General features: G+C 39.1%; 1 protein-coding gene across 1 annotated transcript in view; it reads left to right on the top strand.

The window, feature by feature from the left end:
* GNAI3 (G protein subunit alpha i3) overlaps positions 1–22,445 on the top strand; it is a 48,579-nt gene that overhangs the window by 24,137 nt on the left and 1,997 nt on the right. Inside the window, exons 2-7 of the mRNA XM_033197215.1 lie at positions 4,141–4,183; positions 4,300–4,441; positions 9,854–10,011; positions 13,083–13,211; positions 16,887–17,016; positions 17,703–17,856. Coding sequence (XP_033053106.1) covers positions 4,141–4,183; positions 4,300–4,441; positions 9,854–10,011; positions 13,083–13,211; positions 16,887–17,016; positions 17,703–17,856 — 756 coding nt within the window. The remainder of the gene's footprint in view (positions 1–4,140; positions 4,184–4,299; positions 4,442–9,853; positions 10,012–13,082; positions 13,212–16,886; positions 17,017–17,702; positions 17,857–22,445) is intronic.

Here is a 22,445-nt window from a genome sequence, read left to right as displayed (position 1 = left end):
AGTAGAGACGGAGTTTCACCATGTTGGCCATGGCTGGTCTTGAACTCGTGACCTCAGGTGATCCACCAGCCTCGGCCTCCCAAAGTGCTGGGATTACTGGAAGCTCGGAAGAAGATGTTAGTGTGATAATAAAGGGAAAGGCAAACTGACATTTTCTCAGGGAGCCTTGGAAAAATGTGAGAGAGGTAGGGCAACAGAGGGTTTTTTTTTTAAATCAGCACATCCATAGGCTAGGATTAATGAGATAGGTAGAAACTGATTCTGAGATTAATAGATTTATTATTTCATTCAAGATAATCTCACATGAATGATGGAAATGTGGTTTTCAATATATAAAAGAATAGTACACATTGATTTATTAATCTCAACTTTTCTTAATTTAGTAGCTCTTGTTAATATGGATAATCTGGGAATTTTGTCTTTTAAACAATTTAAAATATAACTGGTATGCATTTGTATTTTCTTCCCCAGAGTAGAATCATTGGTGTTTTTAGATATGAATGAGAGGATTCACCTTTTTATAACAGCATCCTAAGAAAGTCACTATGTGCTACTTGAATATTAACTATGTAGTACTACCCGATTATCGATTGTGTATAAGACAAGGTCATATATAAATGTACCTTTTGATTCCATAAGAATGTAGTTGTCTAGAATTTTTATATTTGGATTTTAATTAACTTTTGGTTAGTAAAGTTGAGAAATATTTAGTAAAGAATCATGGTTACTAAATATTATTCATTGTTTAGTAATATTTATTTGAGTAGATAATTTATGTCATGACCAATTTAAGGCCCTGGGAATGCAGGGATGAATAAGCCTTCATGGAGCTTATATTTTAGTGCGGAAGATAAGAAATGAGCTAATCTGTCATGTGAGGAAGTGGTAAGTGCTATGAAAAAATATAACACAGAATAAGGGGAGAGACTGTGACGGGGTGAGAACTATTTAGATAGATTAGTCAGAAAAGGCTGTTCTGTGAAAAAGAAAATCTTGCAAAACTTATTTCAGGTAACAGTAAACTTAAAGACAGGAAAGACAGAGTCAGGACCTAACTCAGTAAGAACCGGTTTGGTATGTTGGAGGAAAAGCAAGAATGCTGGTCTGACAAGAGCAGCGAGGACAAAGTGGAGAGTAACAAGAGATGAGAGTGAAGAGGTAGGCAGGGGCCAGAGTATATTGCACAAAAATGCCCATAGATTTTGTGTATAACTGGAGATCGTGTGACATATTCTAATTTACATTTTACAAAGTTTATTCTACCTACTGACTGGCAAACTGGCTGTAGAAAAGGCAAGGTCTGAAGCACTGGACTATTTAGGAAGCTTTTGCAGTGATCTGGCTATGGTTTTCAATGTTCAGGAACAAACTGTTAAAACTATTACATTAACTATTTATATTGCTTTATTTAAAAAATTAAGCTTTACTAATATTTAATATACAGATTGGCACTGGCATCCTTGTCTTATCTGCATGTTAGTCACGTGTCACTTAACATTTTTGACTTGAGCAACTGGTGAATGTTGGTGCCATTTACTGGAATGAGAAGACTGAGGGAGTAGCAGGGTTTGTTTTGAGGTGAGAGTGAGTTGGGGAATCAGTATCTCAGTTTTGAGCATTTTAGGTTTGTGAAATCTAAATACCTGCTAGAAATCTAATATCAGGTAGATGGTTTAGATATATGAATCTGGAACCAAGGTTAGAAGCCAAGATTAGAGATCTAAATTTGGAAATCAGTAGTATAGACGCAGTAAACACCAGCTTTGGAGCCAAACTGTGAATGCAGATTTCAGTTCTGCCACTTACTAACTGGGTAATTGTAGGCAAGTTACTTGACATCTGTCTGCATCATTAATCTCATCTGTAAAATGGGGATGATAATGTCTACCTCATAGGGTTATTGTGAGGATTAGATTAGTTGTTACAAACAAAGTGGTTAGAACAGCATGGCTGAGGTTACTCACTAGATGTTACCTGTTATGATTGGTTTATGAATAGTATTTAAGCCATGAGATTAGGGACGGGTGTGGTGGCTCACTTCTGTAATCCCAGCACTTTGGGAGGCCGAGGCAGGTGGATCGCTTGAGCCCAGGAGTTCGAGAGCAGCCTGGTGAACATGGTGAAACCCCGTCTCTACTAAAAATACAAAAATTAGCCAGATGTGGTGGCGCGTGCTTGTAGCCCCAGCTACTCAGGAGGCTGAGGCAGGAGAATCACTTGAACCTGGGAGGTAGATGTTGCAGTGAGCCAAGATTGCGCCACTGCACTCCAGCCTGGGTGACGGAGCAAGAGTCTGTCTCCAAAAAATAGGCGATGAGATTAGATAACTTAGAGAATGAGTTTAGATAGGGAAAAGGGCCAAGGAGGGAGCCCTGAAGCAATACAACCTTTAGAATTCAGAAACTGGGCCAGGTGTGGTGGCTCACGCCTGTAATACCAGCATTTTGGGAGGCTGAGGCAGGCAGATCACCTGAGGTCAGGAGTTTGTGACCAGCCTGGCTAACATGGCGAAACCCTATCTCTACTAAAAATACAAAAATTAGCCAGGTGTTAAGGTGGGAGCCTGTAATCCCAGCTACTCAGGAGGCTGAGACAGGAGAATTGCTTGAACCTGGGAGGCGGAGGTTGCGGTGAGCCGAGATTGTACCATTGCACTCCAGTCTGAGCTACAGAGTGGGACTCCATCTCAAAAAAAAAAAAAAAAAAAGAAAAGAAAGAAAAAAAAAAAGGATTCAGAAACTGGAGAGAGGAGATTGACGAGTGAAGTAGGAATCAAAGCTGAAGGGTGTGTTGGCTAGAAGCCTGCCTAGTGAAGAAAATATTTCAACTTAGACAAATTCTGCTTAAGAGGCTAAGATGAGCAGCAAGAATTGACCAACTGGGTTTGTCAAGATGGAAGTTTTTGGAGACCTTGAGAAGTGGTTTCAGTAGAGTGGTGGGGATGAAAGCCTGATTAGCATAGCTGAAGGACAGAATTGAATGTACAAAATTGGAGGCAGTGAGTATAGATGGCACATTAGAGGAGTTTTGCTGCAAAGAGGGATAGAGAAAATGGAGTGGTATCTAGAAGAAAATGTGTGGGGTCAAGGAAAGTTAGGGGTGTGTATGTGTGTTGATTTAAAGATGGAAAATAGTATAGTAAGCTTGTATGCTGATGAGAATGACCCAGTGGAAAGAAAAAGTTGATCATATTTGAGACATGGGAAATATCATGGGAAATTGCAGCAGCCATGACCTTGAGTAGGTAAAATGAAGGTGCACAAGGGGAGAAGTTGATTTTAAAACATTGGCAGAGACTTTTCATCCGTTGATGAAGGTAGAGAATATTAATGGAGGTACAGATAGACTGGTAGATGTGGTTGTGGGAAAATGAGGTAGTTTTTTCTGATTGCTTTAATTTTTATGGAAAAGTAGGGCAGGATCATCAGCTGAGAGTCAGAAGTGGGAAGGGGTTTATAAAATTTGAGAGAGGGGAAGTGGTGTGATATAGGGATCTTGAAAGATAGGAAAATGAGTTGACTAGGGAAGATCTAGCAGGTGGCTTTGTCAAGGAGGTCAGAAGGCCAGCTTGACATTTGTGGTCATTTGTTTAAAGTGATTCCAGCTGGCTAAGGAGGGCAGGGTGGTCTTGAGATGGTATATGGTGAGAAATTGATAGGAACAGTGCCTTCTCTGCTTCTATTTAAAACATCTTTAGTTCTGTGACTGATAGGATTGCCCTCAGAACATTTCTCTGGTATGGGCAGGCAGCAACAGAGGAATTAATAAAAATGAATAGACCAAAAAATTATCATTTCATTTTTGCCCATATTCAGTGTTTATATCATGTTTTATGTAGTGAATGAGTTCCTCCAAAAGTTTATGTTACCATCTGTCCTTGGATATGCCTATTTTACACAAACGATGCCAAGCAAGCCCTAGGACACTTTCAATAAATTATACTTGGTTGCTGAGTTATGTAAAGAAAGTAAAATGCTATAGTGGAGAAGCTCCATACATTTTCTTGATAGACATGAAAGCCTCACCAAAATTTTCCCTAGGACCCGTGGTTTCCATCAATCTAGACTTATCATTCGTGTTGATATTATACTTTTATGTTGATTACCGAGAAATTCAAAGTCTGGTTTTCTTTTCTTTCAGGTGCTGGAGAATCTGGTAAAAGCACCATTGTGAAACAGATGAAGTAAGTTGGAATATGGCATTTTGTTAGACTAGGATTTCTCCTAATGCATATAAAATTCATAGTATCTTTTCATTTTAGGTCCACGCTATTGACTTGTGGTTTTCTTTGTTTTAAAGAATCATTCATGAGGATGGGTATTCAGAGGATGAATGTAAACAATATAAAGTAGTTGTCTACAGCAATACTATACAGTCCATCATTGCAATCATAAGAGCCATGGGACGGCTAAAGATTGACTTTGGGGAAGCTGCCAGGGCAGTAAGTGTTTCTCATTTCCTCTTCACTTGCTCTTATTCAGCAGATACAGTTTTAAGTTAAGCAAAATTTTTGCTTCATGTTTTAGGGAAATGAATTTAAGCAACAAGATAAAATGTAGTAAAGTACTTTGTGCTCACTTGAGAAGTGTTAGCAATCTACTTTAGAAGGTGTTAGATGTAACCACCCCAAGAGGAGTCTTGGAAATGGGATTCTGTGGATGCATCATAAGTTTCTGGGATAACTGTTCTATTCAGTTGCCTTTTTTTTTTTTTTAACAGCACTGTTGACTTTTATAGTAGTTGATAATAGTACATTAAAATAATAATCTAAGAGAAAGGTTGCCATGATATGTAGCTCTGCTTTCTGAGGTGTACAGATTAAAGGCCCAAATCAGTCTTGCAGAATAAATTCTGTAAGGACATGAGCACTAAGTCCAAATTCTTAAATATCTAAGTCAGATATTCAAGAATACTGTATACTACATGGAACCTTAGGCTATAGAATTGGCGTATACCATGCCCTAGTATAATTCTTTAATGCCTTGCACATGTCAGCTGTTTAAAAAGTTGTATTATTATAATAATACTTAGTGGACCCTGAAGATCTAGTTTATAAAATTAGAGCATGTATAATTAGGATGTTTTATGCCATTGGGGAGGGGGCCAAAATGAAGGCAGGAGATCTTTGATATTACTATCAGTTAAATTCCAGAAAAGGCTGGGAAATTATAGAATTATTTCCTACATCTAAGGGACTTACTGGCTGTGTTCAGAGTGTCATACTTACATGCCATGGCGAAATAAAAGGAGATGATTTGGGAAGTCTGCCTGGAAAGGCAAAACCTATATGTCTATGAAGTCGCTTAGGAACTCTTATAAGCCACTTCCAACTTACCAAATGTGAATTTATATTTGATAAAAAGATAGGAAATTGTTGAGGGGAAATACTGAAAGGGTGGTCACAGTTGGATAGTGTTAGACTGGAAAGTGTCTTAGAAATGGCATAAAGGAAGAGGAGCTAGATTAGGGATTGTAAAATGAGAGATGAGTATCACAAAATAAGAGAAAATATGTGAATGTGACTTTCATATTTTTGTAAAATATATCACATAGAAACTATTTTTCTGTGTCCGCGTGGGGAAGTTTGGCAGTCAAGCAAAAAAAAGCGTTTATCCTTGTCTTACCCTTTCCTATTCCTTCTCCCACCTCCTGCTTTTCTTTCCTTCTTTTCCTCTTTTTCTTCTTCATACCAGCTTCATCTGTGGTCTTATTTTCTTTTTCCCATTTCTCATTTCTCCCTGTTACCTACTCTACGTCTCTGTTGTATTTGTTGTATCTGATAACTGGTCAGTAGTACTGTATTTATTCTCTTCCCTCTCTCTGTTGGCTTTTTCTCCATCTCAGTTATTGATTCTTTTAGTTTGTCCCTTTTCTCTTTCCCTCTTTAATGTTATTCCCCACTGTCTGTCTTCCTTTGTTTATCTCCCTACCCTTTCATTTCTTTTCTTTTTTTTTTTTTTTTTGAGACGGACTCTCTCCCTGTCACCCAGGCTGGAGTGCAATAGCGCAATCTCGGCTCACTGTAACCTCTGCCTCCCGGATTCAAGTGATTCTCCTGCCTCAGCCTCCTGAGCATCTGAGATTATAGCTAATTTTTGTATTTTTAGTAGAGATGGAGTTTCACCATGTTGGGCAGGCTGGTCTCGAACTCCTGACCTCGTAATCCGCCCACTTCAGCCTCCCAAAGTGCTGGGATTACAGGCGTGAGCCACGGCGCCCGGCCCCATTTCTTTCCATTATCAAATCAATTGTCATTAATCTTTGGGTCCTAACACTCCTGTGTCACCAGATGCAGTTGACATCATGAATCCCTGTCAGGCCTCCTAAATCATCCAGCTTTCTGGTGTCCACATAACCTAATCTGTAATCCTGTATTATAATTTTTAAATGTTTCTTTTTTTTCCCCATGTGTAAGGTTTTATGTTTATAGCTCCTCTCTTATTGTCCTCTAGTGTTTTTGTTTGTTTTTTGAGACAGAGTTTTGCTCTTGTCACCCAGGCTGGAGTGTAACGGCACGATCCTGGTTCACTGCAACCTCTGCCTCCTGGGTTCAAGCGATTCTCCTACCTCAGCCTCCCGAGTAGCTGGGATTACAGGCACCCGCCATTATGCCTGGCTAATTTTTGTATTTTTAGTAGAAACGGGGTTTCATCATGTTGGCCAGGCTGGTCTTGAATTCCTGACCTCAGGTGATCCACTTGCCTCGTCCTCCCCAAGTGCTGGGATTACAGGCATGATTCACTATGCCTGGCCTCTACTCTAGTTTTTTATAGTTGGTTAGAGAGTGTGAATGAAAAAAAAGAAATAGAGCTGGGTGTGGAATGGGTTACTTTTTCACATCTGCTTAAGTGTGGGGGTGTGAAGTTTATTATTAAGAGGGGCCTCTTCTTTTTTTTTTTTTTGAGACGGAGTTTCGCTCTTGTTGCCCAGGATGGAGTGCAATGATGTGGCCTCGGCTCACTGCAACCTCTGCCTCCTGGGTTCAAGCGATTCTCCTGCCTCAGCCTCCTGAGTAGCTGGGATTACAGGCATGCACCACCATACCCACCTAATTTTTTTGTATTTTTAGTACAGATGGGGGTTTCTCCGTGTTGGTCAGGCTAGTCTCGAACTCTTGACTTCAAGTGATCCATCTGCCTCGGCTGCCCAAAGTATTGGGATTACAGGCGTGAGCCACCATGCCTGGCCAAGAGGGACCTCTTTATAGACCTTTAGAGAGGGTTTATTGTGGGGAAGCAAGAGCAGGTCAGTGGAAGAAATTAAGTGATAAGAAAAAAGTGTTTCCTCCTAAAAGAATATTTATAGAGTCAGGACAGCAAAAAAGTAGTAATAATTCCCTCTCTTTTGAAGCTTCTAAAGTTAGAATCATGTTTTTTTTTTTTTTAAGTAATGCTTAATAAGATTATTAGAATATGTGCATGAGTATAAGTCAAATTTCAGAACCAAGGGATTATAAAGACTTCAAATGTTAGATAAAGCACCATACCTTGCATGTGTAGAAGGACATGCTCACTATTGAATATGTTTGCCAATTTGTCTAATATTTCAACTTTTCTCTTTCATTTGTTTAAAATTTTATCTTTGAAAAGAAAGGGAGGGGCATATAGATCTCAGCTAAGGTTTCTTTTCTTTCTTTTTTTTTTTTTTTTTGAGATGGAGTTTTGCTCTGTCGCCAGGGCTAGTGTGCAGTGGCACCATCTCAGCTCACTGCAACCTCCGCCTCCTGGGTTCAAGCAGTTCTCTTGCCTCAGTCTCCCGAGTAGCTGGGACCACAAGCACACGCCACCATGCCCAGCTAATTTTTGTCGTTTTAGTAGAGGCGGGGTTTCACCATGTTGGCCAGGATGATCTCAATCTCTTGACCTCATGATCCGCCCGCCTCGGCCTCCCAAAGTGCTGGGATTACAGGCGTGAGCCACCGCGCCCAGCCAGCTAAGGTTTCTTAGAGTTGAGCCTAGTCTACCGCCATGCCATCCTGAATGCGCCTAATCTCAGAAGCTAAATGAGGCCGGGCGCGGTGGCTCAAGCCTGTAATCGCAGCACTTTGGGAGGCCGGGTGGATCACGAGGTCAGGAGATCGACACCAGCCTGGCTAACATGGTGAAAACACGTCTCTAATAAAAAATACAAAAAACTAGCTGGGCGTGGTGGCAGGCGCCTGTAGTCCCAGCTACTCGGGAGGCTGAGGCAGGAGAATGGCGTAAACCCGGGAGGCGGAGCTTGCAGTGAGCTGAGATCCGGCCACTGCACTCCAACCTGGGCGACAGAGCGAGACTCGGTCTCAAAAAAACAAAAAAAAAAAAAAAAAAAAAGAAGCTAAATGAGAGTGGGTTGAGCCTAAATATTGCTAGAAAGAATACAGGAAAGGATCATAAAGGAGGAAATATTACTAGGTAAAAACCATTAGAGCTGGAGACCCAGAGTTTGGCAACAATAATTTGAATGCACTTCTGATGGTTTTGTTTTGCTAAGGTGGATGCACAAGTTCTGGTAATTCACAAGTCTTTGGAGTTTTTGGTTGTGAGTTCACCTGTGGTCTGAAATGACTTTTGTTTATTAGTTTACTTGTCCTGATGACTACTTAAGATACAAATGATTGCTCCCTTTTCTCCTTTACTTTTTCTTTACATGTTATATACTTTTTCAATTTTTTATTTTTATAGTTATTTGGAATCTCTCAAGGTAGATAAATATTAGATGTGGTTGGGAAAATCATCCTGCGAGACCTGTGCTTATTTTGAAACAACAAGTAGGGATGGATAGAATAAAGCAAAACGATAAAAATCTCATAATCCATTTCTGTCCTCTCTGTCACATATTTTATGTATAAAAACTATAACAACCTAGAAAACTATGGCTATGTCGGGGCCCGGTGACTCATGCCTTTAATCCCAGCACTTTGGGAGGCTGAAGCGAGTGGATCACTTGAGGTCAGGTGTTCGAGACCAGCCTAGCCAACATGGTGAAACCCCATCTCTACTAAAAATAGAAAAATTAGCTGGATGTGGTGGCAGACGCCTGTAATCCCAGCTACTTGGGAGGCTGAGGCAGGAGAATCACTAGAACCCAGGAGGTGGAGGTTACAGTGAGCAGAGATCACACCATTGCATTCCAGCCTGAGTGACAAGAGCGAAACTCTGTCTCAAAAAAAAAAAAAAAAGAAAACTGTGGCTATGACTCATTAAGTTTTGGTTACTTTCTTTTCCTCCTGCTGCCTTCCTTTCCCTCTCTCAGAACATTATTATTATTCCTTTAGGGAAATCTAGGGACTGTTTGAATCTTTCCCTGAGGGATTTATTTCCCCCATTAGACTTCTGGACTCCTTAAGTGCCTCCATCTCCTCTTCTTGTTCTGCTGTCTGGGCTGAAGGCGAAGAAGAGAATACTTTTTCTTAAACTTGATTAATGTTTTACTCCCTTTAAGGTGTTTAGACTTTACCTCTTATGTGCTAGTCTTTTTATTTCTATTTTTATTGTAGGGTTCCTTTAATAGAACGGGAATGTTTTACATAAGCCTGTCTCATAAACCAGTTTTTTTCTCTCAAAAATTATTAGCAATCTGGATGGAGATTTGTGGGCTGGCCAGAAATGATCTTTTCTGGGGATGGTGATGTGTAGAGGAGTTGTGGGGAAGTAAAATAATTTCTCAGCTCAGTTCTGGACTTAAAATGGTAGTGGAATGAGAATGAGGAAAGACTTAATTATAAATTCTGTCATGCTGGCCTGTCAGAAAAGGTCTCTGTAACAACACCTCTTTTAACATAACATGTAATGTGTGTGTATTTTAAAGAGACTGTCATCAAGTCTGAAGGAAATGGAGAGTCATCTGTCTCTTTCTTAACTGCTTTCTTCAGGATGATGCCCGACAGTTATTTGTTTTAGCTGGCAGTGCTGAAGAAGGAGTCATGACTCCAGAACTAGCAGGAGTGATTAAACGGTTATGGCGAGATGGTGGGGTACAAGCTTGCTTCAGCAGATCCAGGGAATATCAGCTTAATGATTCTGCTTCATAGTAAGTAATTTTTCTCCGTGAAACTATAACAGAGAATAACTTGGTGACACTAGAGAAAGTTTAGTGCCCATCCTTAAGGAAATGTTTAAGTAATAGACACTCTTAGAAGTTTATAGGATGCTTTATAAAAATTGTCTAAGTTTAGGATTATAGAGCCCTTGGTCATTTGTATGATTTGGAGAAAAAAGTTCCCTCTTGGAATGTAAATGGGAGACTTGGCACCACTAAATTAGTTCCATGGCATTTTATTATGAGCAAGTGAAGGAGGAGAGACATCTATTGTGGCTGGGTTCTGAATCTGTTCCAACTCATAAGTTCCTCTGTGTAAGGGCTTGGCACTGATAGCCAGCTAGAGAGGGAAATTAGAATTGTGGTATTTCTTTTTATGCAGCCAGCTCTCTGTGTCTGGGCTGCACTGTGGATTTCACTAATAAATATTTTGCCAGATCACAATGGTAGACTTTGTATAGAAAGAGAAGGTTGAGTCATGGAATGAAGTTGAAGTATCTTTTTGTCAAGGATATTATCTTGAGTGTTAACGTAGTTTTAGAGAATTTGTAATGAACACTTATATGAAGCTATTACGTGTTATCCTATTTTACCTCTTTTACATATACTTATTTATAAAACCTAGAATCCGAATTTTTTTTTTTTTTTTTTGAGACGGAGTCTCGCTTTGTCACCCAGGCTGGAGTACAGTGGCGCGATCTCCGCTCACTGCATGCTCCACCTCCCACGTTCACACTGTTCTCCTGCCTCAGCCTCCCGAGTAGCTGGGACTACAGGCGCCCGCCACCACACTTGGCTAATTTTTTGTATTTGTAGTAGAGATGGGGTTTCACTGTGTTAGCCAGGATGGTCTCGATCTCCTGACCTCGTGATCCACCCACCTCGGCCTCCCAAAGTGCTTGGATTATAGGAGTGAGCCACCATGCCCAGCCCAGAATGTATTTTTTTAAATGTACTTTTGCGGAGCCTGGTGAGCACTTGTTATCTGTATTTCTCTTTGTACTTTTAAGCATTAAGGTTTTTTCTCCAATATTATTGTTTCCCTACTTTTCACATCATCATTCTAGCTTAATTTGTTACAAGAAGAAATTAAATGATATAGTCAGGCTGTGCATAAGGACAGGGATACATTCTGAAACATGCATCATTAGGTGATTTGTCATTGTGTGAACGTCATAGACTATGCATACACAGAATTAGATGGTATAGCCTACCACACACCTAAGCTCTGTGGTATAGCCTGTTGCCCCTAGACTATGAACCTGTACAGCATGTTATTGTACTAAATACTGTAGGCAATTGTAACATAATGGTAAGTATTTGTATATCTCAACATCTCTAAACATATAAAAGGATAATATGGCCCATGATGTCACTAGGGACTAGGAGTGTTTCAGCTCCATTATAATCTTACAGGATCACTAGCATACATTTATGGAGTCTGTTGTTGACCAAAACATTGTTATGCAGCACATGACTGTATTTGAAAACTTTCTTATTCTTTCAATGAGAACTTGGCTTTAGAAATGTTTCAGGATTCTTGCCTACCTTTTAATATGTTTTAGTTGCAGGTATTGAGAGCTTAAATAATTCTACCAGTGGTCATCAAAAGTAGATTATAATTGCTTTTTTTCATCATTCATTCAGAAAGCTCTGAATCCTCTAACTACATGTGCTTATATTATAGAGATTTTCATAACAGTTGATCTAAGTTTGCCTCTTTACATTAGTGATAGTATTTGGTTTTATAGATCATTAATGATTCACTTATATTGGTGCCATCTGCTCATCAGTTTTCTAGCCTGGAATCAGCAAAGAATATAGTTTTGAAGCAGTCTTTTAATTATTTCCCTGAACAAATTAATTTTTTTGGAGGTATTTACAATTTGTTTTTGGTTTAGATTTTAAAAAAACCCAAACCTCCCCAACTCTTCTGTTTACTGAAAGAAAACGGAAAATATTCTTACTCACTGTAGTTCTCTTAATTTTAGTAAATCAAACACCATTCTCTAATGTCCTGTCAAATGGTTAAACACACATGACCTATTAAGTTTAATCGTCTGAGGACTTTTGGTATAGTTTGATTTTGGTATTATACAGTACACAGTTAATTTAGTATTACATTTCAGGAATTTTTCTTTACTAAAAACATTTCCTGTTCCTATTGTTTTAATTTTTTAAATTGGCCTTCACAGTTTAATTCTGTAGAATTAAACCTATTTTTGTGTCTGGGTGCAGTGGCTCACGCCTATAATCCCAGCACTTTGGGAGACCAAGGCAGGCGAATCACCTGAGGTCAGGAGTTTGAGACCAGCCTGGCCAACATGGTGAAACCCCGTCTCTACTAAAAATACAAAAAATTAGTTGGGCATAGTGGTGAGCATCTGTAATCCCAGCTGTTCAGGGGGCTGAAGCAGGAGAATCACTTGAACCCGGAAGATGGAGGTTGCAGTGAGCTGAGATCACACCACTGCATTGCAGCCTAGGTGACAGAGTGAGACTCTGTCTCAAAAAAAAACCAACAAAAACAAAAAGAAAAGAAAACAAAACAAAAACCTACTTTTGTTAATGTATATAGACTCTATACTTTAATTGTCCTATGTTGGATTCATATTTTTTCTTATTATTTCTTTTTTTAAGAGACGAGGGTCTCACTCTGTCACTCAGGCTGGAGTACAGTGGCACCCTGCAGCCTTGACCTCTTGGGTTCAAGTGATCCTTCTGCTTCACTCAAGGGTAGGAGGATTAGCTAGGACTACAGGCGTACACCACCATGCTTAGTTAATTTTTTAAATATCTTGTAAAGACAAGGGTCTCTTTATGTTGCCCAGGCTGGTCTTGAACTCCTGACCTCAAGCAATCTTCTTGCCTTGGCCTCCCAAAGTGTGGGGATTAGACGTGAGCCACCATGCCTGGCTTCTTATCTTTTCTATGATACTGAAGATCTGATTCTGTTTTGCCACTTTAGTAACTAGTAACAGGTTTAGAATAGGAACTAATTTAGTCTGTTGATTTGCAGTGCACATGGTTGGCTTCACCAAGTAAATGTGTCTTTTATTTAGTTATCTAAATGATCTGGATAGAATATCCCAGTCTAACTACATTCCAACTCAGCAAGATGTTCTTCGGACAAGAGTGAAGACCACAGGCATTGTAGAAACGCATTTCACCTTCAAAGACCTATACTTCAAGTAAGTCATTAGCCTTTTTGCTAGGTGTGCCAAATACAGGTATCTTTTGTTTTAGTTTACCATCTCTTAATCAGGGTAAAATTTCTCTGGGCAGTATTCCTTGGTTTAGAAACTTAACCTATTTATCAGCATTGTTTGAATGTTTTAACTGAATGGGGGCCCAAACATTTCTTGTTTCTCCAAATAGCATCAAATGTTTGTGTCCATTTAGAGGAATTTAAATTCAAAAATAAATTGTAACTTGCCTCCCAGTAAAATTTTTCCTGTGATAACTGGTTTGTTTTAATTTTATTCTTTTCAGCTGCTTGTTAGACTCACCAAAACAGATATTGAATGTTTAATAGGGTAACAATATTAAACTTAGGAAAACCAGTTTTTTTGGCTAGTTACATGGTTTTGTTTTGCCATTTTGATATTAAAATAGAAATGCTTTTCTCCCCAGTGTCACTTCTTTTTGATTTGAATTTCCCTTCCAGTTGAATGGAATGGAGCAAGTATTATCATGGCTCTTGAAGTAATTTGTGCGTAGTGTCATGTACAATTAAGTTCTTAGTACAGTGCAGAAATATGGGGATAGAGGTATTTTGGGTTGGTAAGATGACATTTAAACAGTGATTTTTTTTGGTTTGTTTTAAAATTTTATTTTTTAGAAACAGGGTCTTTCTCTGTCATCCAAGCTGGAGTGGAGTGGTGTCATCATGGCTCACTGCAGCCTTGACTTTCTGGGCTCAAGTGATCCTTCTGCCTCAGCCTTCCAAGTTGCTGGGACTATAGGCTCATGCCACTGTGCCTGGCTAATGTTTACCAAAAAAAAAACAAATATGTAGAGACAGGATCTCTCTTTATTGCTCAGGCTGGTCTCAAACTCCTGGGCTCAGGTGATTCTCCCGCTTTAGCCTCTCAAAGTGCTGGGATTGCAGGTGTGAGCCACCATGCCCAGTCCAACTGTGATAGTTTTAGAGAGAGAAGATTCTAGTATTCTAATACAAATAACTTTCTCATTAGCATTAGTAATTCTTTTTTTTTTTTTTTTTTTGAGACGGAGTCTTGCTCTGTCACCAGGCTGGAGTGCAGTGGTGCGATCTTGGCTCATTGCAACCTCTGCCTCCCGGATTCAAGTGATTCTCTTGCCTCAGCCTCCTGAGTAGCTGGGAGTACAGGCGCATGCCACCACGCCCGGCTAATTTTGTTGTTGTTGTTGTTGTACTTTTAGTAGAGACGGGCTTTTACCATGTTAGCCAGGATGGTCTCTATCTCCTGACCTTGTGATCTGCCCGCCTCGGCTTCCCAAAATGCTGGGATTACAGGTGTGAGCCACCATGCCTGGCAGCATTAGTAATTCTAAAACAAGCCTCAGCTTGTCTCTGTGTTAATGGTCTTTTATAAATATTAGAAATGTTTTTTTGGTTCCCATTTTCTTCTTTTGTGACCTTTGAGATTAGGAGTAAACTTTTCTCCTTCAGTATACCATGTGTTCTTTAGTTATGTTATTATGCTTATATGTAGAATGTGATGTTCGGCATTATTGCATACAGATGTAACTACTACCTCAGAGCCTGTCAGGTTTTTTGTCTGAAACCAACTCTTACACAGGATTTGTGAAATCCACATAGGGTTTACTTATTACTAGATACCAGTCAGGGTCTTGAAATCCTAATACACCAAACTAGATTTTTTTCCTGGTGCAGGAAAATAGTAGTTCAGCTCTGAATGCTTTTAGAATAGACTTGCTTCTTATCTTTAGTGCTGATGAATTTATTTAGCAAGAGCAGCAAAGACCACATGGATTATCACTCATGAGACCATAAGAATGAGATTTCTTTGTATAAGGTTTGTAATCTACTTATAATTAAAAGTTGTGATCATTATTTAGTGTTGGAAACTTTCTTATTGGTGTTGTTATATAGATCAGTCTTTAGTTAGGCAAATCCTAACTGTCCTGTCTTTTTATGCCATGATCAATAGCCAGATCTAATTAAGGTGCCACACCTACTTGATTGTTGGCATGTAGTTATCTTGTTATGAAGTACTATCATTTCTTCCTTTTCCTCTTCTCTCTAGGCAAAACTACTATCCATTTATTCAAACATTTATTGAGCATCTACCATATGCAAGGCATTGTGTAATTGCTTACTTGCCTCTCAGTTAATGAGGTAATGTTTATGAAATGTTGATCTCTTAGTGAATGGTATTGTAAATGTTAATATGTGCTAAAAGCCCACCTTGGAACTTCACAGTGTTGTATAGACTTTGTAGAGAAAATGGGGGAGTAAATTGAAGTTATTGGTGTGTCTCCCCTTGAGACTTCCATGGTGAAATATATGATGTTAGCCTTCCTAAAACCTGTATTATGACCCTATATTAAAGCCAACTTGTGATTACATCATTTCAGGTGTCATGACCAAAGGTCAAAAAGAATTGTGCAAGATCAACCCAAAGGAAGAGTTGGGTCATAAAGAGATAATTCCTTTCAAGCATACATTGAGAAATCACCAACTGTGTCTTATTTCTTTCAATTTCTGGGCAAAAACATCTCTGGAAATGTAGGCCTCTAGTCACTATTGATCTTATACATTAAACCAGTTCGGCAGAGTTTAGCCTTTAAAAATTTTATCATTTTCTTCAAACACAGATCACAGAGTAACCATTTGCATGTATACGTCATTAGACCTAAGTATCAGCTAAAACACAAAGCAGTGCAGATCTTCTTTTTACTGTAGGAGGTAGTTGAGGATGCTGCTGATAGAAGTTCAGCAGTTGACTCAGAATACCAAGTAAGTCGCCCAGAAGAGAGTATTGGACTAAAACTGATCTGGAGTGGAACATAAAGTTTGTGAACAGTTGAGACTTTGTTTTTATTAATTAGGTTTAAGTAAGACTTGGAGTTTGGAAATATTGGTCAAGGCTGTTTTTTGGTTATTGGGTTCATAGAATCCTACCATAAAAATATAATTTATTTGTTTTTACAATTAATCTGCAAATTTTTTTTTTTAAGGTAAGGAAAACAAACTTAGTAGGAAGAAGTTATGGAAGCAGAGTGCACATTGGGCATTTATAGGCAAACCATTTTGAGAGTCAGAACATGGGTGCTGGAGTTAGAGTGCCTAGGTTCAGATCCCCAGTCCCTGTTTGTTAGTAGTGTACCTTTGAGCAAATCATTTAACATTGAATGTGCCTCAATTTCTTTATCTGTATAATTGGGATAATAATAATAGTACTTATAGGAGTGTTACAAGGGCAAAATGAGTTAAGATGTTTAGTAGTAGTGTCTGGCACCATGGTAAGCACTCAATAAATATGCCATTATTATTATTATCTCAAACTGTATTATTTAGCTCTTTGCTTTTCCTATCTTTTCCCCTCCTTCCTTTAATCCATTTCAGTGTTTATTCTGCTGACTTTTCACACATCTGGTACAAGCTTTGATAGAGAGGAGGCTCAACTATCTGTCTAAAATTAGAATCTGGATTATTCACAAATTTTATTTTCTCATGTTGTTGTCTTGTATTTTTAGCCAAGGTAATTATTTTGACTGCATTTAATCTATTCCTTGTTTGTCTTCTATTATAAATGAAGTTTTGAATATGTAATAGTGGGAAGTTTCCTAATTATTTCAGTTTAGGGAGAGGTGTATGTGTGACCTTGCTGAATTTGTGCTTTCTTTCCCCTTGTCAGGATGTTTGATGTAGGTGGCCAAAGATCAGAACGAAAAAAGTGGATTCACTGTTTTGAGGGAGTGACAGCAATTATTTTCTGTGTGGCCCTCAGTGATTATGACCTTGTTCTGGCTGAGGACGAGGAGATGGTATGTTGGAGCTTCTGGTAAAAAGCCTGTCTAATGTAACCAGGAAATAGAAAATAACTTATTAGGAAGATTGTCTGCATCCATTTGCTCATTTAGTCAAAACTTAGTATCTTTAATTTTTTTGATCTGTGTCCTATTACTCTCAAAAAGATGTTATAATCACATTGACTATGTGGAAAGGATGTTAGCCAGCCCTTCCTCCTACCTCCTCTCACCTCAAAATTATACAAATGAGGACTGACACTCAACTTTATCTTATTGGTGTTTGACTTATTTCCATTAATGCCATTCAGTGCTACAAAACTTGTTGGTTTGTCTTTTTTTTTTTTTTTGAGACAGTCTTGCTCTGCCACCCAGGCTGGAGTGCAGTGGCCGGATCTCAGCTCACTGCAAGCTCCACCTCCCGGGTTTACGCCATTCTCCTGCCTCAGCCTCCCGAGTAGCTGAGACTACAGGCGCCCGCCTCGTCGCCCGGCTAGTTTTTTGTATTTTTAAGTAGAGACGGGGTTTCACCGTATTAGCCAGGATGGTCTCGATCTCCTGAACTCGTGATCCGCCTGTCTCGGCCTCCCAAAGTGCTGGGATTACAGGCTTGAGCCACCGCGCCCGGCTGGTTTGTCTTTTTCATTAAGTTAATCCACTTTTACTATCTGCTACTGACCTATCATCCTTTATTTCTTTTTCAGAACCGAATGCATGAAAGCATGAAACTGTTTGACAGCATTTGTAATAACAAATGGTTTACAGAAACTTCAATCATTCTCTTCCTTAACAAGAAAGACCTTTTTGAGGAAAAAATAAAGAGGAGTCCGTTAACTATCTGTTATCCAGAATACACAGGTAAGAGGTTATGAAAGACTTTGTTGGAGGAACACATCTTACTTAGATCGACACTTTGGTGGCATTCATAAAACTTTTTTTTTTTTTTTTAGTGATTGATGGAGAGTATTCAGTGGTAGTGGCATTGGCGTTAAGCCTGTGATTAAAACCCCCTGAGTCAAGAGTGCCATATCAGACACAATTGAATTTTCTGTGTTTATTTTAAATTTCTCTCTTCATTTTTTGAGGAAAATAAAAAAGGAGAAAAAGTAAATTTGGGAGCTGGGCATGGTGGCTATAATTCTAGCTACTTGGAAGGTTGAGGCAGGAGGATCATTTGAGCCCAAGAGTTTGAGATCAGCCTAGGCAACATAGTGACACCGTCTCACAAAAAATAAAGTAAAACTTGGTATATGTCGAAGAAAATACAAGGGTAAGTTGTAATCATTGTGCCCAAGAAACTGACATGTAGTTGCTGAGGGACATAAATAAATTTATTGTAGTGTAAAATGTGCATTAACAGAAATGGAATAGAAGTGGTTACTTCTGATGGGGTCAGTGTAGTCTTTTTCTAGAGCTGCTAAGAGGATGAAATAGAAATCATCAGGCAGACAGGGGAATAAAAGCATTTTAGAAAAGAGGAATTGCATATATGAAAATATGGAGATAGGAAAATGGTGTGACCAGTCGTGGAACTCAGAAGGAGTTTGGTATTACTAGAGTTTACAGTGGCAGGGAAGAAGTGGTTGGAGAGATGGTCAAAGATCAACTCATGGAGGGCCTTATATCTCATGCTGAGACAATGATGATCAGTTGAAGGTTTAATATCCTTCCATGATCCATATCATGGGGTACATGATATAGAAGAAACTGTGCTTTAGAAAGATTATGCAATAAATAATAAAGATAGTAGTAGATTTGAATTAGTAAGAACTCAGGATGGAAATAAAAACTTTTGATGGGGATTAAGGGATATATCTTAGAACCCAAAGGCAAGAATGGACAAGTCTTAGAATGGAATTAGAACTAGGAAATAATTGTCAGGAAGCCTGGAAGCACTCTTTATCCCCATCTTTTTTCTCTCCTCTGTGTATCTTTTTTATTATTCTTTCTCTCCTTACCAGCTTTCTCTGCTATTCAGTTTATGTGATAACAGCCTAGTCACAGTTTCTATATCTCTGTTAAAAAGATCAGACTAGGCCGGGTGTGGTGGCTCACACCTGTAATCCCAGCACTTTGGGAGGCCGAGACGGGCGGATCACGAGGTCAGGAGATTGAGACCATCCTGGCTAACACAGTGAAACCCCATCTCTACTAAAAATACAAAAAAAAAAAAAATTAGCTGGGCATGGTGGCAGGCACCTGTAGTCCCAGCTACTTGGGAGACTGAGGCAGGAGAATGGTGTGAACCTGGGAGGTGGAGCTTGCAGTGAGCCGAGATCGCACCACTGCACTCCAGCCTGGGCGACTGAGCAAGATACCATCTCAAAAACAAAAACAAAAACAAAAAAAAGATAAGACTAGACCGGGATTGCTTGACCTTGGTTTCAAATTCCAAGGAGAGAGATTCTGGCCATGGTTAAGTCAGGCAGAAATCTGTAGGCCAATCAGTTGAGGTCAGGGGCAGAAATGTAACTGCCAGGGATGGATCACTATGAAACTAAGGAGATCAGAGTCAGGTATTTCCAGAGAATAGGAACTCTTATTAGCGGAGACACTGTAAATGCTTTCTATAATAAAGTGAGGCCGGGTGCGGTGGCTCATGCCCATAATCCCAGCACTTTGGGAGGCCGTGGTGGGTGGATCATGAGGTAAAGAGATTGCGACCATCGTGGACAATGTGGTGAAACCCTGTCTATACTAAAAATAGAAAAATTAGCTGGGCATGGTGGCACGCACCTGTAATCCCAGCTACTCGGGAGGCTGAGGCAGGAGAATCGCTTGAACCCAGGGGTCGGAGGTTGCAGTGAGCTGAGATTGCACCACTGCACTCCAGCCTGGAAACAGAGTGAGTCTCCATCCATCAGTTAGTCAATCAATAAAGTGAAGGGGTAAAGCAGGGTTAAGGAAATGGGAAGAGTCAGAGGTACTCCCAGGTTTCTGTCTTGGATGCTGGTGCTCTGACCTGAATTCATATTTAGGAATGTTGATTTTTAATTATTTATGGAATGTTGAAATAATATCTCATGGGCAGTTATATTTGAGGTTGGGGAGAGGTTGGAGTTTGAGATCATCAGTAATGAAAACATGGAAATGGGTGAAATGACCTATGGAGATAATAATATAGAATGAGGAGAAAAAGGACCACAGATAAAATGAGAGAGAATAGCAGCCTCTATTGGCAGGAGAGAAAGAAAGATATCATAACCAAAAGGAGAGCTTAAAAAGTGAGTTGATTAAATATTTCAGTCAACAGTGTTATCTGCAGATAAGTAAGATAAATACTGAAAAATGGCCTTGGAGTTAACAGTTAGGAGGTCGGTGACCTGCTCTTGAGAGCAGTGTCAATGGAAAGGTGAGTACAGTGAGTTACAGAGTGGAAAGTGAAGAAAGAAGACAAGTGTAGACTACTCTTGAGCAACGTGGTAAAAGGGAGAGATTTAAGAATGTTTATAGGTTGAGGGCTAAGATCCTATAAGCAAAAGAGATGTTGAAAAAACAAATGTAATTGAATGAGCAAGATTTGCAAGCAGATGGGAAAAAAGGAATTACGAGTCTAGGTAGGAAAAATGGGTAAACAAATTGTGTTATATACATACAATGAATATTATTTACCCAAGAAAAGGAATAATAATAGATGGTACGACTTGTATGAAACTCAAAACACTGTGCTAAGTAAAAGAGGCCAATACTTCTATGATATATCCAAAATAGGCAAATCCATAGAGACAGAAAGCATATTAGTGGTTATGAGAATTGGGAGAATGGGAAGAAAAGGGAGTGATTACTTAATGGGAATAGGGCATTGAAAAAGTTTTGTCGCTAGAGAGAGGTGGTGATTGCATAACATTGTGAATACACTAAGTGCCACTGAATTGTATACTTTAAAATGGTTAAATATCTGTTATGTTAATTTTCCTCAATTTTTTAAAAGAGTATCGGTAGAGCAATTGATTTTTGAGGAAGAAGTAAGACACCTCTAAGACCAGAAGTACAAATAAGTGCAGATATGTAACATTTTGAGTGAGGTGGTAGGACAAAAAGTTGAGATGTAGTTTAATCCTCATGGCCTCTGTTTTCTCAAGGAAGTTGGAAATGTGGTTACCTGTTCAGAGTAAAGAACAGAGGGAGGTGAGAATCAGGTGAGTTTATAGAAAGCAACCAAGTTTTAGGATTGGGGGAGAGAGATGTAAGACAAGTAAAAGAATTGGCATTAATGTTGAAGGCCCAGCTTAGAGTCTTCGCACAAAGCAAAGAGCCTTTAATCTCATCCATTTTCTTTGTTGTTGTTAACTTCCAAGCCTATCCTCCATTGTTTTCATTCTACGTACAGATTCTTACAGTCCTTATTTGCCAGGTATTAGTATCTGTTCCTAGCAGACAAAATTCACTTTTCACTCATCGGCCTCTAATTTACAGAGGTTGTTTTCCAGATTTTAAGAACCTGCTTCAAGCACCTACAAAGCTGTTTTCCTTCAGTTATTTAAATATTTTAATTATTATTCTTTTCCTTTCCTTTTTTTTTCTTTTTTTGAGACAATGTCTTGCTCTGTCTCCCAGACAGAAATGCAGTGGCATGATCTCGGCTCACTGAAACCTTCACCTCCCAGATTCAAGTGCTTCTTGTGCCTCAGCTCCACTACAGGTGCCCACCACTAGGCCTAGCTAATGATTTTTTGATTTTTAGTAGAGATGGGGTTTCACAGTGTTGGCCAGGTTGGTCTCGAACTCCTGACCTCAAGCGATCCACCTGCCGTGGCCCCAGGTGTGAACCACCCCACCCAGCTCCTTTTTTCTTAAGCTCCATTTTGTTACCTGGTCTTCTTTATATCTTTGTTATTGATATTTTTGTTATGCTTAATGTTACTGAAAATAGCCTCTAGTTTATTGGAATAATGAATTGTCTTTGTTGCGTTTCCCTGGCTTTATAGCCAGTTTCTAAGGCTACTCTAAAGGTTCCATAAGTAGATAAGATGGTGTAAAAAGCAGGTGATTTAAGGGTATTAATTACAAATATTGTTGAGACAGCTTTTACTTTTGGTTCCTGCCACCTTTCTTTTTGTAAAAAATAAGAGCTTTATTGAGATATAATTCAGAAACCCTAAAATTCACTCTCGTAAAGTGTATTGCTTTTCCTTACTTAAATTATTACCTTAAGGCTTTGAAGCTAAACCTCCTTAAAACTGTGGAATGATTTTGAAAAGAACAATTTACCCTGTTGAATTCCTTTTTTTGTTTGTTTTAATACAAACAATCCCATAGCATTTATTGCCATCTTGTAGTAACATAAGGGTAATCAAAACAATATGAATAAATGTTCATATTGGACAAAGGACATCTAAAAGCAAACTGTATCCTTCTCAACAATTTCTCACTTCATTGATCCTTTCTAGTTGGAAACACTTTGTAGCAGAGTAATATTATCTCCTTTTAGCATGATCCGACCCAGT

This window comes from Trachypithecus francoisi, unplaced genomic scaffold, assembly GCF_009764315.1.
Source record: "Trachypithecus francoisi isolate TF-2019V2 unplaced genomic scaffold, Tfra_2.0 Lachesis_group5, whole genome shotgun sequence".
NCBI classification, from domain to species: domain Eukaryota; kingdom Metazoa; phylum Chordata; class Mammalia; order Primates; family Cercopithecidae; genus Trachypithecus; species Trachypithecus francoisi.
This window is presented reverse-complemented; position numbering and strand designations above follow the sequence as displayed.